Here is an 18,610-nt window from a genome sequence, read left to right as displayed (position 1 = left end):
AGTTTGTAGTGCTCTTTGGACCCTGACAGTTGTGTTCCTACACTCTTGTTTGGTTGTGTACACACTCCTGAGAAGGGTTAAGACCAATAGTCCTATCTTCTGACCTCCACACAGGCAGCCTTCCCCCCAGCACCCAGTTGTGTATGTAAAACCTTAGGATAGTTTATCATGGAATCAGTTGAGGCCCTTAACACAAATGTCCTCTGTTTGTTCACAGCCATGTCCTTTTGTGTTTTCTAAGTGTTTTGTTGTACATCTGCCAGACAATACAAAACAAAAACAACAGAGTCTTTGAGGAATAACAGGCCAAAGCTAAGCTTTTTTTAATGGGAGGGCCCATTTTCTTTTAACTAAAGATCCTGCTTCCCCAGACAATAAGAAACTCATTTATCTTCTAGCTGATATTAAAAGACAACCCCTCATTGAATGGAAGCTTCCCCCACCCCCAAGGAAAAAAAGGATCAATTATCCCTTTATTAATGCTGTGTACAGAGGGAGAGAGGATTGACGAGGGTTTGCCTGGCCTTTGAGTAGCTGAAGTAAATTATCACAGCAAACAATGAAACCATAATTGGATACATTTAACACAGAACTATGAATTGGCAAATTGTATTTATTTATTTTGCAGAGGAGAGATTGGCTAGTTAGGATCTAGAAGGAGAAGACACCTCCAGCCACCCCATCTGCATGCACTTTGGATTGTCCTTCAGGCTGACACAGATGGTTGGTCCAAGAGGCAAGGACAAGATACACGTCAGTGTCTAGGCAGGGTGGGGAACCCTTTTCCAGCCTGAAGGCTGCTTTCCCTTCTTTCTGAGGGTCATCCACTCCAATCCCCTGCAGTGCAGGAATCTTTCACCCAACGTGTGTCTTGAACCCACAGCCCTGAGAACAAGGGTCTCATGCTCTACCGACTGAGCTATCCCAGCTCATAGTCTGACTACTGAACCTAGGCTTCTGGCTTGTTTGCTCTCTATTTAGTTTATTTATTATTACGGTCATATCCCATCTTTTCTCCAAGGAGCTCCACTATGGTGTACACAGTTCTCTCCCCTCCATTTTATCCTCACAATGACCCTGTGAGGTAGGTTAGGCTGTGACTGGCCCAAGGTGACCCAGTGAACTTCATGGTCAGGTAGGGACTAGAACCCTAGTCTCCCAGGTCCTAGTCCAACACTCTTAACCACTAAACCACACTTGCTCCTAAACAAACCATGAGTGATAACCAAAGCTTGTTCTAGACTTATCACTCATGGTTTGTTTGAAGAAAACAAATCATGGACATAACATTAGGCCAGAGCATGGCTTGTTTCCTGACAGCATGGCAGCAGCAGTGGGAGCTGAGAAGGAGCAAAGCATCCACAATTTAGGAGCAAGGCACCAGCACACTCTGCATTCACATTATGCCATAGTTTATTTAACTATGATTTAATGTGACATGCAAACAGAGCCATGGTGTCTTGACTGCCTTAATTTCCAACCATCCTTAAAACCACTTATTGGTTCCCAGGAACCAATGTGCTCTGTGACCGTGACTAGCATCCAGCATAGGAATTGGATCTGAGCCAAGTGATTAAAATGCTCAATAAATTGAGCCAAGTGGGGATTAAAGAGTTCAATAAGTTGCTGCTAACTCAACAAGGGTCCAGAGGAGATGGAGAGAATTATTATTACAATTATTATTATTGCTATTATTGCTATTATTTCTCTTATTACTATTAATTACATTTCTATACCATCCTTCATCAGAGGATCACAGGGTGGTTTACAATATAAAAACAAAACTGCATAACATAGTAACTAACAAAAACACACACCCCACCCCCACAAACTGTCAACTTCTGCTCTTCATCGTCATCTGCATTGTTCTCAGCTGGATCTTCCCCTTCCTGCCAAGGAGTCATCTGGCAACTTCTGGCAGCCAAATCTGCATTCCTACATTGACTCTGAGCTGCCATCTTTGCTTTTGAGGAGCAATCCTAGGGAGAACAAGGGATCAAGGCAGGTTGGAAGGGTTAATGGTGGTGAGTCTGGGTCAAGTAAAATCCTGACACCTTCTCATGGTTATTGTGATCTATATTCTTTTGTTCACATTCTCAGGACTCTCTAAAGTGCCATACACACTGACAGTGATGCAATAGTAGTTGTAATAGTAGTAGTGGTATTGGGTTGCATTGGTGTTCTCTTGTTTCCCTGACAATATGATGATTGCTTCGCCATCACAAGACCTTAGGATCTTACTCAAATGCCCACAAAGCCTCTAGATTGCTCCCTCCTGCACTGCCACATTGGTCATAAGGTGGTGAAGATGGTTACCTTTTCCTCCTTTATAAGGTACATGGAGTTGAAGGAGGAAGTTGGAAGAGTGCTGCTTTTCCCCACTTTCTCTTTCAGCTCTATGTGCTTTTGAAGGCTCAGATAAATTCTACTGAATCTGGCTTTTGCCCAAATTCCCCGGAAAAGCTAAATGTGTATCTGCATGCATTCTCTCTTTTTTTTGGGGGGGGGGCGCATGGCTGATACAGGGAGGGGAGAGAAAGCAGTGGCCAGAGAGGGTGGCACCCACAACACTCACTCAAAAATCTAAATGTGCCCACAGGCCTAAGAAAGATTGATGACTGGAACCAAATGGGTGGACCATGCATGTCATCAGTGGCTTCTAAATAATATAGCTGATGGTTATGGTGCTTCCACAGAAAAAAGTGTTGCGTCCATATGTGGTAGCTGCAAGGAAATTGTCTCCCACCTGGATGATGAGCCCATCCTTGTATACGGATGTGGCATTCCAAGTCCGCCTTTCATCTTCTGCAGCAATTGTTTTGGTTCATGTATACAGAAATGGTTTGTGGACTGGGCCTTCCATGCAATGTGCTTGAAAAGAAGGCCCAGAGAGGTGATACTGGGTTCATAAAACATTGTGGTTCATAGGATGACCTGAAGGTTGATTGTATGAATGGTTTGTTCCTTAGGGAAATGTCTGTGTGGGCAAGCACAGAACTGAAGAGCCCTCCTTCAAGAGTTTCAAGATTGAGTGATGGATCTGCGCCTCAAAGGCAGAAATTGGGGAGGATGGATGATAGGGTTTGCTAAGGGAGGTGGTGGGGGTGAGCCTCCTATTATAGAATTGAAGAAAGAGGCAAAATAAACACTCTTCTAGAATATCAGCCATAAAGGGATGTTACTTTTTTTGTTTTTTAAAGATTGCATTGAGTTGTTGAGGACTTTTTTCATATGTGTGCTCATGGGGCTTCCGTCTTGTTTCTGAGAATACAAATGCACTCACAATATACAAGGATGAATGCTGATAATACTGCTCCAATCTTTATCCCACCATCGCAACTGAGGGTTGCTCCACACACCATGATCATCATCATCATCATCATTACTAGTGTGCATTCAGAAAACATTGTGCACCCCTCAAAGTGAAATGTGTGAATGTGTCAAGGTCTTCTAGGCTGAGTCAGGAAAGCAGTTCATCCAAGTCAGCAAAATTGAAAGTCAGGGTCTGGCAGTCAAGGTGGGAGCTATCTATCAGTACCAGCAGAGTTACTGGAAGTCAGAGACATTGAGGCACAGTTTTGAACACAATGGGATGGAGTTTCCCAAATGCTGCTGGGATTAAAAACCTGGAAGTGAGATGATAGATAGAGAGAGAGAGAGAGAGAGAGAGAGAGAGAGAGAGATGATAGATAGATAGATAGATAGATAGATAGATAGATAGATAGATATAGATAGATGATAGATAGATGATAGATGATAGATAGATAGATGATAGATAGATAGATAGATTAGATAGATAAATGATAGATAGATGATAGATAGATAGATAGATAGATAGATAGATAGATAGATAAAGAAATGTTTTGTGACCTTAGTGTCATTCTAAGGATGACCTGATCCCAACCACTCCCAGTCTCACTATGTGCTGGGGTCTGTGATACGGCTGTCCTCTAAAGAGATCTTGTCTGGTTCTGAGTGCAGGCACAGCCTGTCAGAAACATATGTGGTTGCAAGCCTATGTATCTTGCCAAGTACTGTTGTCCCAAAGCCAACATTGACCATGGCTCCCTGTTGAGGGCTCACTGTGTGGCATACCTCAGTTCTATGTGCAAAATTGATCTACCTGTACTTTTCATCATTGTTATGACCACTGGCACCCAGTCTTCTACAGTGATCTTTGGGGATCTGCTGAGACCAATGGACACATAGTATAGTTGTGTGTGTATGTATGTGTGTGTGTGATTTAGTTAGCCACTCAGCAGTGGGCACTGGGCATCCTTATTCGTTTTTTCATGCTCTGTGGCTTTTTCATTCATTGCTAAAGAACTTTCACATTCTTCTTCACCCACCCACCCACCCACCCAGTGCAATGTCAGAAAATTAAGCTGCATCAAATAACAGAAGGGTTGGAGGAAATAAAGCAATGATGATGAAGATGCATGACATTTATGCAGTAGAAACTATTTGTTTCTTTGTTTATTACTTTGGGGATTTTTTTTAAAAAAAGAAGCTGGTGTACAGTTGAAAGACCAACATATTTTCTCTGAATCTCATTTCATCCTGGTTTGATCCCTGCTGTGTGTGTTTGTGGGCAAGAGTGCAAGACTGCAGTGGGTGGGATGGAGTTAATCTTGGTCCAGTTGACTTTTCTTTATCTTCTGCTAATAGGAAGAGGCTTGCTCTGTTGCAGATTGCCCCACATTCAAACTAAATCACCAACTTTGGAACACTGCAACCAGCTTCTGACCTCTTCTCCCTTCATATCTCTGCACACTTTTGATGTCACACTATACAACTTATTTATTCATTATTTATTCATTTATTTAGCTGTGTCTTTTTCATTCACATCTGTGTCTTGGTGATGGTGGGCTTTTTACAGATATTCTGAATCATTCCACAGGTGTCCTTTTAAATAGCTGGTTCTGGAAATGTGCCCTTTAACTTGTGTGTATGCGCGTGAGAGATAGGCAAAAACATGCTCTGCATCAGGGTGGGGGGCAGCAATGGGTGGATCTCAGAGGCTGCTGCATAGACTGAGCTAAATTAAGTATTTCCATTGCACTTATTCCCTTAGTAGACATATAAAGATTTTGTTGCTTTTTTAAAAAAGGGAAAACATACAAATTAAATGCATTCCAACTTGTAATTTTCCATTTTCTCTTCACATTCACCAACAGAGTTGACTTTTTTTTTTAATGATTCTGTCTTCTATTCTATCTCTGTATATGCTGTTTTTTGCTTTGTAGTAACACAGGTTGGTGTGTCCCAGGGACATAACATGTGTCCGGACCCTGGGATTCCAGACCAAGGCAAAAGGATAGGCAATGATTTCAGGTAAGAATTTGTTTATCTGTCCTCCAACTCCACTGGTGTGTGTGTGTGTGTGTGTGTGTGTGCATGTGTGCTTCAGTCATCATCAGGCCCTGCAGATGTCTCAGCAAAGTACTGCTCTTGATTCTTTGAAGGTCTGTTCAGAGCAGATCAGAGGTAGAAGCTTCTTCACCCTATGCACAGTTAGCTTCTGTAATTAGCTGCTGCAAGGGTGGTTACAGATATGGTCTAGAAGGCTTTTAAAAAGGAGTTAGACAAATTTGTGGAGGGGAGTTTTACTGACAGCCATTAAGCATAATTATTACGTAGAATCCTTACAAGAAGAGGCAGTTTGCTTTGAATATCAGTTGCAATGGGCAAGGGCATGGCTAGGGAATGCTGTTGACTTTGTGCCCAGCTTTTCCTGAGAGAAATTAGCTGGCTGGTGTTGGAAACAGTATGGAGTGTGTACTGGCAGTGATTGACCTAAAAATGAGATGTTGGGAGATGTCTAGCTCCTGTCCCAGAACACAATGACAGTGGCACTAATGTCAAAGTAAGAAGAGATTTTTCTTCAAGTTTCCCCACCCCCTTAAAGTCCTTTATTAGGTTTTTACATATTACAAAAGAGAAAACCTTGACACTGTCATAAGACTGTTCTGTGAACCGTCCTGAGACCTCCTGGTATATAAATTCAACAAATAATAATAAATAATGATAAGACATTACTACCAAAAAAAGAAAACTACCCAAAAACTCAAACACCCACCCACTTACAGAGATAAATAGGATCCAGATGCCATATTGCAATCCAAGGTGCAATGTAAACATGACAACACAATTAATATAAACTTAACAAACTGTCAAAAGCAGTGCTTGAATATTTAGATACTTTCTTCCCCTTCTGTTACCTTTTTACAAAATACAAAATTTCTACCTAGCAACTACAGGGGGAAAAAAGATTAAATATTTTCCCTTCCAAAATTTTGCTTTTCTCCACCTAGCTACGATAAGATCAATAAGAAGCTCCTTGTTCTTTTAAAATCTATTTGGGTCATCAAAGAGTTTCAATAATGCCAAGCTTGTGGTAAGCATATAGGTTCAGCAGCAAGCACAAGGTCCAGGAGTCAAGAGTTCAGAGTACATGAGCAAGGCGAGAGATTCAGAACCAAACAGAAGCCACGGAGATGTCCCAACAGTTTGACGTGCCCCTCCCTCCAAGCTTTCAAAATTGAGGTAGGGCTTGCTCACTCATAAGACCTTCACCCTATGGTGCTTCCATGCATGCGCCTGCCCACTCCTCCTGGGTGAGCACAGCTGATCCCACTTATAAAAGCAGCACCGTGCATAATACCCTGCCCCTTTACATTCAACTCTTCTTCAGTTCCTCCCTCTGGCTGGTAAAGTCCTCCCTTGCTGCCTAATAAGTCTCTGTACTCCACATGAGGGTGGGTGGCAAGAGCAGGCATCTCTGCTCCCCTCCCCGGTTGTCTAGAGTTACAAGGAACTCCCATCTGCTGTCTCTTGGTCCTTCTTCTCTTCTGTCTGGGTCTGCCATAACCATGGGGCTTATGACAGGAGACCGCAGTAGAGAGCATAAAGAAGATGCAGCTATCAAAAGGGTAAAAATTGTATGCCAGGGTTAATTAGGAAAGGGATTGAAAATGAAATTGTCACTAGCATAATGCCATTAAACAAATCTGTAGTGTGACCACCGTTGGAATACTGTGTACATTTCTGATTAACTCACTTCACAAATGATATTGTAGAGCTGGGGAGAAACTCAGAAAACAACATTCAAAAATATCAAGGGGCTGGAGCAACTCCCCTTTGAGGAAAGGTTACAATAATTGGGACCTGTTAGAAAAAAGTGAGTAAGAGAACATGATCAAGATGTATATGAATGTTGAAGAGAATTCCCCCGCCCCACGCACTCTCATAAGACTACATAATTCATGGACATCCTATGAAGCTGAATGCTGGGGGATCCAGGACTTCTTCACACAGCACATAGTTAAAAGTAAAAAATTAGCTTCCATAAGATGTTGTGATGGCCACAAACTTGCATGGCTTTAAATTCATGGAGGAAAAATCTGTGAATGGTTACTAGTCACAGTGGCTATGTTCTTCTCACATGGTTGGAGGCAATATCCCTCTGAAGCTAGCTGAGAAGAATCGTAAGTGGTTATAGGGCTGGTTGGCAACTGTGAGAACATTTGGGCTGATCCAGCAGGACTCTTCTTTTGTTCTTAAGGAGTCAGCAACATACTTCATAATGTTCTTTTTCTGCACACACACACACACACACACAATATTTCTGTTATCAGCTGCCCATGCGAAATGGGTGGAAAACAAAGCTCATTCAGTTGGACAAAGCAAAGTGGATTATTCCATAAGGAGTGATTCACAGATGGATCTGTTGAGAAAGTGATTAAGGTAACCCAAGAATGTGCTATTTCATGATGGGATGAGATTCTACACTATTATTAACATGGTGACCTCTTCCAATCTGAATTGAGCCTTGCAACCTCATTGCAGCCATGTTTCCTTCAAGTGCAAGCATGGTTGATCTCATCTGCAGTTACTTTCAAGAAACTGCTTAGGATTGCAGCTCAACATGGGCACCACACTAGCTTGAATCCATAGGTCGGATGTGTAGGCACCTACAATCAGATATGTGGTGTGTCTCAGCCCACACCCAGGCCCCACTGATCCACACAGCTCTCTTAATTGCTTTGGAATGTCACAGGAGAAATGTTATATTTGTTTTCCTTCCACTCCATCACTTTTAAAACTCTCTGATGAGTCTTTCCACATTGCTGTGTCTGCTAAATGGCCTCTGTGAGGTGCAGAGGACTTTGGGATATGTTCAAGGCCAGCCCCATAGGGTGAAGGTCTTCAGGATAGGTGAGGTCTGTTATAAAGCTGGGGGAGAAATTAGTTTGGTTCAATTTTTTATGTTAACTTAACCTGCATAGTTTGTACTTCCCAAACCAGTACACAAATGAAAACGTAGCTATTTTCTGGATTCTGTGTTATTTTAAAAGTGTTGTTAAAATGTGTGTAATGAAAGTGTGTACTGAAATATGTACATTAGTGAATAAAAAGTACAAAAATCATAATACTAGGGGAACCTTTATAAAAATGGGCAAATGTATATTAGGAAAAACGTGCACAAAAATGCATATATGAGCTGATAAAAAAATACATCCTTAACTGGTGTATAAGTGGAGCGAACTGAATATGGGGGGGGGGAGGGCAGGACTGAAAGTCTGAGAAAGCTGAGAAAAATTGAGAGAATTTTCTTTTTTGAGTGCCCCAGGTTTCCCTCATTTCAAAATGCAAGTGCACTCTAGAATGTGGCAACACACCCCTGCACTCTACAGGGCATTGCAGCAGACGAGTGGTAGTGTTAAGTTGTAGTTTTCTGGGAGCTGTCCACTGTCAATGATCATCTCATTGGTCAATTCCTAACAGCATTCTGTAGAATGGAGTGTGAAAACCAGTGCATTATAGTTCTTCATGTGATTTGTCCCAAGCATCCTCTCATCTGTCCACTTATGGGTTTGCTTGTTTGCCTTCAGAACACACAGTTGTTTACTCCCTATGGATTACGTTCCACAGTAGTCCCAGCTATAGATCGCTCTACCAAGCCCTGAGCTGGTTGGGGCTCTGACATTTGAAATGGGAACCTCAGAATCTGGGATTGTGGACCCCAAATTGAAGAACACTCCTCCTGGGTCTCTTTCTTGGAATGGATGTCTTAGCTCAAATGCTGAAGACAGGAGTGCCTGGCATGCTCTGGTCCATGGGGTCACATAGAGTCGGACACGACTAAATGACTAAATGAAAACCAAGCTCAAATGCTATCCTGGTGATTTGCTGCAGGGCGTGGGGAACTTCCTGATGCCCCCCAGATGTTTTGGACTGCAACTCCTATCGTAGTTGCAGAAGTTATGGTCCAAAACATCTAAAGGACACCAGGTTGGGTAAGGCTGGTGTAACGATATCCCTGTGTTGTGTTTAGAATCATAGAATCATAGAATCATAGAATCATAGAGTTGGAAGAGACCACAAGGGCCATCGAGTCCAACCCCCTGCCAAGCAGGAAACACCATCAGAGCACTCCTGACATATGGTTGTCAAGCCTCTGCTTAAAGACCTCCAAAGTAGGAGACTCCACCACACTCCTTGGCAGCAAATTCCACTGTCGAACAGCTCTTACTGTCAGGAAGTTCTTCCTAATGTTTAGGTGGAATCTTCTTTCTTGTAGTTTGGATCCATTGCTCCGTGTCCGCTTCTCTGGAGCAGCAGAAAACAACCTTTCTCCCTCCTCTATGTGACATCCTTTTATATATTTGAACATGGCTATCATATCACCCCTTAACCTCCTCTTCTCCAGGCTAAACATGCCCAGCTCCCTTAGCCGTTCCTCATAAGGCATCGTTTCCAGGCCTTTGACCATTTTGGTTGCCCTCCTCTGGACACGTTCCAGTTTGTCAGTGTCCTTCTTGAATTGTGGTGCCCAGAACTGGACACAGTACTCCAGGTGAGGTCTGACCAGAGCAGAATACAGTGGCACTATTACTTCCCTTGATCTAGATGTTATGCTCCTATTGATGCAGCCCAGAATTGCATTGGCTTTTTTAGCTGCCGCATCACACTGTTGGCTCATGTCAAGTTTGTTGTCAACCAAGACTCCTAGATCCTTTTCACATGTACTGCTCTCAAGCCAGGTGTCACCCATCTTGTATTTGTGCCTCTCATTTTTTTTGCCCAAGTGCAATACTTTACATTTCTCCCTGTTAAAATTCATCTTGTTTGCTTTTGCCCAGTTCTCTAATCTGTCAAGGTCGTTTTGAAGTGTGATCCTGTCCTCTGGGGTGTTAGCCACCCCTCCCAGTTTGGTGTCATCTGCAAATTTGATCAGGATGCCCTTGAGTCCATCATCCAAGTCGTTGATAAAGATGTTGAATAAGACCGGGCCCAAGACAGAACCCTGTGGCACACCACTAGTCACTCTTCTCCAGGATGAAGAGGAACCATTGATGAGCACCCTTTGGGTTCGGTCAGCCAGCCAGTTACAAATCCACTGAGTGGTAGCATAGTCAAGACCGCATTTTACCAGCTTCTTTACAAGAATATCATGGGGCACCTTGTCAAAGGCCTTGCTGAAATCAAGGTAGGCTACATCCACTGCGTTCCCTTCATCTACCAGGCTTGTAATTCTGTCAAAAAACGAGATCAGGTTAGTCTGACATGACTTATTTTTCAGAAATCCATGCTGACTGTTGGTGATCACAGCATTCCTTTCTAGGTGCTCACAGACTGTTTGCTTAATGATCTGCTCCAGAATCTTCCCTGGTATTGATGTCAGACTGACTGGGCGGTAATTATTTGGGTCCTCTCTTTTCCCCTTTTTGAAAATAGGGACAACATTTGCCCTCCTCCAGTCTGCCGGGACTTCGCCTGTTCTCCAGGAATTCTCAAAGATGACTGCCAGTGGTTCTGAAATCACATCTGCCAGTTCTTTTAATACTCTTGGATGCAGTTCATCTGGCCCTGGAGACTTGAATACATCTAAACTAGCCAAGTATTCTTGTACTATCTCCTTAGTTATTCTGGGCTGTGTTTCCTCTGCTGAATCATTTGCTCCAAATTCTTCAGGTCGGGCATTGTTTTCTTTATCGGAGAAGACTGATGCAAAGAAGGCATTGAGGAGTTCAGCCCTTTCTGTGTCCCCTGTTTGCATTTCACCATCTTCTCCTCTGAGTGACCCCACTGTTTCTTTGTTCTTCCTTTTGCTACGAACATACCCATAAAAGCCTTTTTTGTTGCTTTTAACCTCTCTAGCAAGCCTGAGTTCATTCTGTGCTTTAGCTTTTCTGACTTTGTGTCTACACGTGCTGGCTATTTGTTTGAATTCCTCTTTGGTGGTTTCCCCCCTTTTCCATTTTTTGTACACATCCTTTTTTAATCTTAACTCAGTTAAAAGTTCTTTAGATAGCCACCCTGGCTTCTTTAAGCACCTTCCATGTTTCCGTCTCATTGGTATTACCTGACGTTGTGCTTTTACTATCTCCCTCTTAACAAACTCCCAGCCATCATGAACTCCCTTTCCTTTTAGTATTACTGTCCATGGGATCTCACCCAGCACTTCCCTAAGTTTTATGAAGTCGGCTTTCTTAAAGTCAAGAAATTGAGTCCTAGTATGCTTGGCTGCTCCTTTCCGCTGTATAGTAAACTTCAGAAGAGCATGATCACTCGCGCCTAATGATCCTTCCACTTCTACCCCACTAACCAGGTCATCAACATTGGTTAGGACCAGATCTAAAATGGCTGTTCCTCTTGTTGCTTCTCCCACTTTCTGGACAATGAAGTTGTCTGCAAGGCCAGTGAGGAATCTGTTTGACCTTATGCTCTTGGCTGAGTTTGACATCCAACAAATATCCGGGTAATTGAAGTCCCCCATTACTACTATCTCCCTTCCTTTTGCATGCTTGGCCATCTGTTCCAGGAAGGCATCATCTATGTCCTCCGTTTGGCTTGGGGATCTATAGTAAACTCCCACAATGAGGTCTCTGTTATTCTTCTCTCCCTTAATTTTGACCCAAATGCTCTCACTTTGGCTTTGAGGTTCTAAATCTTGGATTTCTTCACAGGTATACACATCCCTGACATATAACGCCACTCCTCCTCCTTTCTTGTCTGGTCTGTTTCTCTGAAATAGATTGTATCCCCCCATTATTACATTCCAATCATGGGACTTATCCCACCAGGTTTCAGTGATGCCTATTATGTCATATTTAGTTTGCTGTACCAAGAGCTCAAGCTCATCTTGTTTATTTCCCATGCTTTGCGCATTAGTGTACAGACATTGAAGTCCATTAATCATTCCCCCGTGTCTCTTATTTAAGGATTTTTTTCTCCCACCACTAGGTCTGCGTGCTGCTTGCTCCATTTGGTCTATGACATTTGGATGATCATCTTCATCAATTGATAGACTCCTACCTTCAGGAGCACTGTCTCCCTCCCCCACATTAGTCAGTTTAAAGCCCTTCTGATGAGGTTTCTGAGATTTTTGGCAAAAACATTTCTCCCAACCGTTGTGAGGTGCAGCCCATCGCTTGCCAGAAGTCCATCTTCAAGAAACTGCAGTCCGTGATCTAAGAATCCAAACCGTTCCTGTTTACACCATTTGCGAAGCCAGCTGTTCACTTCCACTATTTTTCCCTCTCTCCCTGGGCCACGTCGTTTAACTGGGAGGACAGATGAGATGACAATTTGTGCATTTAGTTGCTTCAATTTCCTGCCGAGAGCCTCGTAGTCTCTTTTGATCTTCTGGAGGCTATTGCTTGCAGTGTCATTGGTTCCCACATGAACCAAGAGGAAGGGGTATTTGTCAGTGGGTTTTATGATTCCTTGCAGTCGTTCAGTTACATCTTGGATCTTTGCCCCGGGGAGACAGCACACTTCCCGAGACATCTTGTCAGGCCCACAGATGACTGCTTCTGTTCCCCTCAGTAGGGAGTCCCCTATCACCACTACACGCCTCCTCTTAGGTTTGGTTCTTCCGTGAGCTGTCCGTTCCAAGATCGCCTGCACATTCCCTGAAGACTGACTTTGCTGCTCGTCTTCATATACCTGATCGACTGTAATGAGGGAGAGATCCTCAAATGGAGTCTGCTCTTCGTCTTCCATGTTAGGGGAGAGGACCTCAAAGCGATTGTGTATTTCTAAACAATCAGAGCGAACCCTGGGCCTCCTACTTCTTTGAGTCACGTTTCTCCATATATCTGGCTCCTGTGCTGGTGAACTAGCCTCCTTCTCAGGGGAGTCCCCTGTCTCCTCCTTGGTGGAGACGGTGTGCTCTGTTGCTTCCAAGAAGAGCTCCAGCTCTCTAATTCTTTGGAGCGTAGCTACACGTTCCTCCAGTTGCTGTACTTTGTCTTTTAAGAGGGCAATCAACATGCAATTGCTGCAGGTAAAGCTGCCTGCAACCTTTGGCAAGATGGCAAACATTGCGCAGGAACCGCAGGCGACTGCAGCTGTTCCCTCCCCCTCCATCTTGAGAACTTTAGCTCCCCTAAAACTAAAAGATGGATGAAACTGCGCGCGCCGCTGCCCTTCTAGGTCTGATAAGCTCCTCCCACAGCTAATCCCCTGCCTCAACAGAAACCCTGCCCCCTCTGACCTTTGCACAGGGAAAACAGCTAATCAGCCACAAAGAAAACCCTTTTTGCTCCTTCTTCAACTGCTGCCCTTCTAGGTCTGATAAGCTCCTCCCACAGCTAATCCCCTGCCTCAACAGAAACCCTGCCCCCTCTGACCTTTGCACAGGGAAAACAGCTAATCAGCCACAAAGAAACACACAAGAAAACCCTTTTTGCTCCTTCTTCAACTGCTGCCCTTCTAGGTTTAGGGCCTTGCCATGTCCACAGGTAAGCAGGGTTGTGCTTTTAGCATCAACCCCAAGGTCCCTACTCCTTTCTCCAACAACCACATGTCATGTGCACTTGCTGGTAGTGAAATTATAACACCTGCAGGAGCTTTGCACAATTAGGAGACCCACACTACCAGATGTCCCTATGCTAGTGCCTTGCGGAAGCCAGTTGTTAGTCCACCACACCTCAACCCGTGTGATGTATCAGAAGGGTCTTCAGAGATTTCCTGCTCCCAGAAGAACAGCTTCTTCCAGAGTCTCCAGTTAAGGGAAAAACTCCTCTCCCACACAGTTCAAAGTAACAATGTGTTTATTGTCTCCAGATACAAAACAAAGCTAATATACTATATGCAGTTACAGTATTCTGGTCTTTGAAGTAAAGATACTTATGTACAGGTCCACTAACAGAACCACCATGCTAGCTAACGCTGCTGTGTAAAACCCACAGCCTCTTCCTCTGACTCTCACAGATTCAGAACCTGACAGCAAATTGGACAGAGGACATGAGAAAGGAAATGCCCTAGAGACGAGTGTTGCTATAGTTACCCAGTGCATCTCAGAACATTCAGACATGGGGGATGTGAACATTCAGACATGGGGGATGTGTACATGAGACCAAGCACTGTGTAATTTAGCCTGTTGTTCACATTACACCAACACCCTCCTTATGACCTCCAGCAGATACTTCCATGTTGAAATTTCACTGTGCACAACAAACGTGGTTGTTGCAGAAACTAATAGTGAAATGGGGTGGGCATCTCAACATGGCAAGCCCAGGCACATGAGTAACATGTGAATGGAGCCTCTCTCAACATGGTGAGGAAAAAGAAAGGGAAATACTGACAAGTCACCACAGTGGGGTCTGTGCTAAAGTTTCCTACAGACTGGATGTGTCCCTAGAGATAGTAGTTTCTATGTAAATTTTTTAGTATGGCCACAACTGTTTACAGAGAGTTATTCCATATCATGTAATTATCACTTCTTTTTGAAATCATGCTTCTCCTTCCCCCCTTCTACCCTTTTGTTTCAGTGTCCCTTGAAAAGGAGTTATTCCTGTATGTAGAAGCCCTCAGTGAAGGGTTGATTTTGGGATTTGAACCCACAGCTGCATACACACCATATAGTTAAAAGCACCCCCCCAAAAAAAAAGAATCCTGGGAGCTGTAGTTTGTTAAGGGTGCTGTGAATTATGGTCTTGCAAGGGGTAAACTACAGTTCCCATGATCCTTTGGGCAGGAGATTACGTGAATGATGAGCACACAGCCCAAGTCACTCTCACACACCTGAATTCCTGATGACTGCACAGCTAATATTCCCCAGGCCTCAAAAACTCAGGCTGTTTCACACATTCTTATGCACATTAAAAAGGTAAAGGTAAAGGTGGCACTGTGGGTTAAACCACAGAGCCTAGGGCTTGCCGATCAGAAGGTTGGTGGTTTGAATCCCTGCAACGGGGTGAGCTCCCATTGCTCGGTCCCTGCTCCTGCTAACCTAGCAGTTCGAAAGCATGACAAAGTGCAAGTAGATAAATAGGTACCGTTCTGGTGGGAAGGTTAATGGCGTTTCCGAGCTCTGCTCTGGTTCACCAGAAGCGGCTTAGTCATGCTGGCCACATGACCCGGAAGCTGTACGCCGGCTCCCTCGGCCAATAAAGCGAGATGAGCGCCGCAACCCCAGAGTCGGTCACGACTGGACCTAATGGTCAGGGGTGCCTTTACCTTTACCTTTTTAATGTGCATGAGAATGTGTGAAGCAGCCTGAGTGTTTGTGGCCTGGAAAAAATTAGCTGTGCAGTCATCAGGAATTCAGGTTACCTAGTGGCTAAAATATAAAGTGCCAATGTCTGTCCTTGTGTAAATTGAAAAACTGCATGGATTTAACAATTGCAGATCAAATACCACAATCAGTCAGAGCTTTCATCCTAACCCAAGCAAAGTGCTTCTCAATCCAGACAAGTCGCTGGCACCAGTATTTGTCAAGTTACAAATGTGTATGTGTGAACCAACCCCTTTGATGGTCTTCTCCAGCCTGGTGCCCTCCAGATGTTTTGGACTAAATCTCACAACAGCCCCAGCCAGCACAGGCAAAACATCTGAAGGATACCATGTTGGGGGAGACTACCCCATGAGGTTGTTTGAATGGCATGAGTGGCTTCCCATTGCTGCGTTGCCATCTCTTCCCTTTGGCTTATAATAAGCCAGTCAAGCTCTTCACATTGTGTGTGTGAAGGGGGTGTGGGGGTGTGGATCAATTTTTAATCTAACTTCTCTGCCAAGTCCTGATTTGTTCTCTAAAAATGCCTTTCAATTTTCACCCCAAGACTCTGTCCATATTCTCCTGGAATCTGGGTCAGAACCAAAGAAATAATGATGTCCACTGAGGGATATGATGGGGCAGGGAGGGAGTGAACACACAATCCCATCTAAGAGTATTCAGAGACCCTATAAGCTGCATCTGATCTATATGCTACATCAAATGTAAGATGCACAGACTACCTGCTCTCCAGGACTCAGCAGAGGCTTCTCCCTGTTCCATCAATGACATCCTCTCCCCATTGAATGAGAAAATAAGTACTTAGGATGTGGTGAGCTGATTGCTGTGTCAATAAAGTGCCAGCAGCCAAGACACACCATATGCTATGCTGATATTTGGGGCAGGTTAAAAAGTGCAGGTACAGTGGTACTTTGGTTTGCATATGTCTTGGTTTGCATACATTTTGGATTACAAACACATCAAACCTGGAAGTGTGTGTCCCAGTTTGCAACCTTTTTTTGGATTACAACTCATTTTTATTTTTATTTTTGGATTACTAACATTATTTTTTTTTTGGAGGCCCCATTTGCAAAAGTGCGCCTTGGGTTACAACCTGTTTGGGTTTACAAACGGTCCTCCGAAACAGATTATGGTTGTAAACCAAGGTGCCACTTTATTTAATTTGTGTTGAAAATGCCCCTTTGAAATTTCCCTGGTGGAATCGCAAATAAACCTTAGAATAATAAAAAAGTTGATATATATCATAGAGCAGGGGATGGGGGGCAGGATTTGACTGGCAAACCAGATACTTAGCTCTGTCTCCCCTGGCAAGCCAATCAGACAGTAGGATGGGGCCAACCACCTGTCAGTCACCTGACATCACAATGATGTCAGGTGACCCATTTTTCCTTTGCAGTGCAGCTTGAGTTCAAGCGCCAGTGCAAAGGAAGATCCCTCCTGATCCAAACCACCTGTAAAGTCACCACCAATCATTTGGTCAGTGCTGTCTTCATGGTCCACTTTTGGCAGGGATCAGCTGCACTCATGAGCTCCAAGTGGCAGTCTCTATTAGTAGTCTCCCTTGGCCCAGAGGCATAGCTTGTAGCTACCACAAGCCATGCATTCAATATTGTGGGCCCAGTCCTGTGGACTCCTTTCTGAACTCCCTCCCGAATTTCAGGCACTTTACAAAAACTTCCATATTTCAGCAGACTTCTTAAATTGTTCTTATTCTTTGTATGCTTTTTTATAATTAAATACTCTGCTTAGAAAGTCTGGATGTTGAGGAGCAAATAAAGAGATAAACGGCCAGTCAGCTGCCACAGTGACTTCCTGACTGGAAACCAGAATGCACGAAGAACAGCTTTTAGTTCTTATTGCTGATCCGTTTTCCCAGAAGCTGAAAGCAACGCCATTTCTATCTTTCAGGTTAGGATCCAGCATCCAGTTCACTTGCAACGAAGGCTACGATTTGCAAGGTTCCAAAAGCATCACCTGTAAGAAGCTAAGTGGTATGATAGCAGCCTGGAGTGACCAGAGGCCAGTTTGTAGAGGTGAGGCAAGTAACTGTGCAGTGCCAAACACTCCAAATTGGGCAGGAAATTGGTTTCAATTTCCACCTTCTTGGGGGTTCATTATAAGCAGGGAAGGGGGGGGAAATATGATGCTGTGAACTGTATCAAGTTCACTCGGTAGGGGTCTCTTTTCAGGGTAGCATCCAATAACATCCTTGCTGAGAGCCTTGGTTGGCCCATTAATCCTGCAGCATGTGTAGCCTGCAGTGGGGCTGGGAATGGTTTAATTGCTTCTCCTTGTTTAATCTTCTAAACACACGTTTCTCTAATTGTAAGGTAGGGCTCAGTCACTGAGGTGCAGTCACTGAGTTCTTCCTCCAGCTGTCAAACTTACCTCTTTGGCTGGGACAGGTGTGAGCAACATTAGGCACCGATGGCCATTTTCTAAGTGTTTGAGTGTCCCAAATCAGCAGGAATTGGGATGGTGGGGTCAGAGTGTCCTTCAAGATCCAAACAGGTGTGATCTCTGAAATTCTTTATGCTTAGGCCAAAAGCAAGGAAAGGTGACAGTTACTGGTTCATGGGGGTTTTCCATAGATGTTTAAAAGTGCAGTTTGAACATCCCATGTTGCCATGATGGTGCTATACTGACTAGCCTACACAGAACTGCCATGTGCCATGTTTACTGAACGTAACAGGGAAACTTACTTGAGGTTAATATTTTTATTTACTTATTTATTTCATGGAATCATAGGATTGTAGTGGAAGGGACCCCAAAAGCAATGTAGTCCAACCCATTGCAATGCAGGAATCACAGACTGCAGGAATGACAGAGGACCACCCAACCTCTCTTTAACAGCCTCCAATGCAGGAGAGTCCACTATCTTTATTTCTAAAGAAACAGTACATGTAATGAACATAAACTAAGGGTGATTAAACTGTGACCTTCCAGATGTTGTCAGACTCCAACTCCCATCAGTCCCAGCCTGCAACAGCCAATGGTCAAGGGGGTGTGTGGAGTGAAGTTGTAGTTCAGCAACATCTGGAAGACCACAGGTTAGCCACCCCTGGCATAGGCAATCAATGGGGG

At 43.9% G+C, this 18,610-nt stretch overlaps 1 protein-coding gene across 6 annotated transcripts in view; it reads left to right on the top strand.

The window, feature by feature from the left end:
* CSMD2 (CUB and Sushi multiple domains 2) overlaps positions 1–18,610 on the top strand; it is a 495,517-nt gene that overhangs the window by 259,885 nt on the left and 217,022 nt on the right. For 4 of the 6 annotated variants that reach the window (XM_083511538.1, XM_083511534.1, XM_083511539.1 and 1 more), the window contains 2 exons: positions 5,247–5,334; positions 17,435–17,559. The exons of 1 other annotated variant lie outside the window; for it this stretch is intronic. In XM_083511538.1, the coding sequence (XP_083367664.1) occupies positions 5,247–5,334; positions 17,435–17,559 (213 nt within the window). The remainder of the gene's footprint in view (positions 1–5,246; positions 5,335–17,434; positions 17,560–18,610) is intronic. One more of the 6 variants, XM_083511542.1, reaches the window with a different exon arrangement.

This window comes from Podarcis liolepis (genome assembly GCF_965112155.1).
Source record: "Podarcis liolepis genome assembly, chromosome: 7".
Lineage (NCBI taxonomy): Eukaryota > Metazoa > Chordata > Lepidosauria > Squamata > Lacertidae > Podarcis > Podarcis liolepis.
Note: the sequence above shows the minus strand (reverse complement) of the source record. Positions and strands in the feature narration are given on the sequence as shown.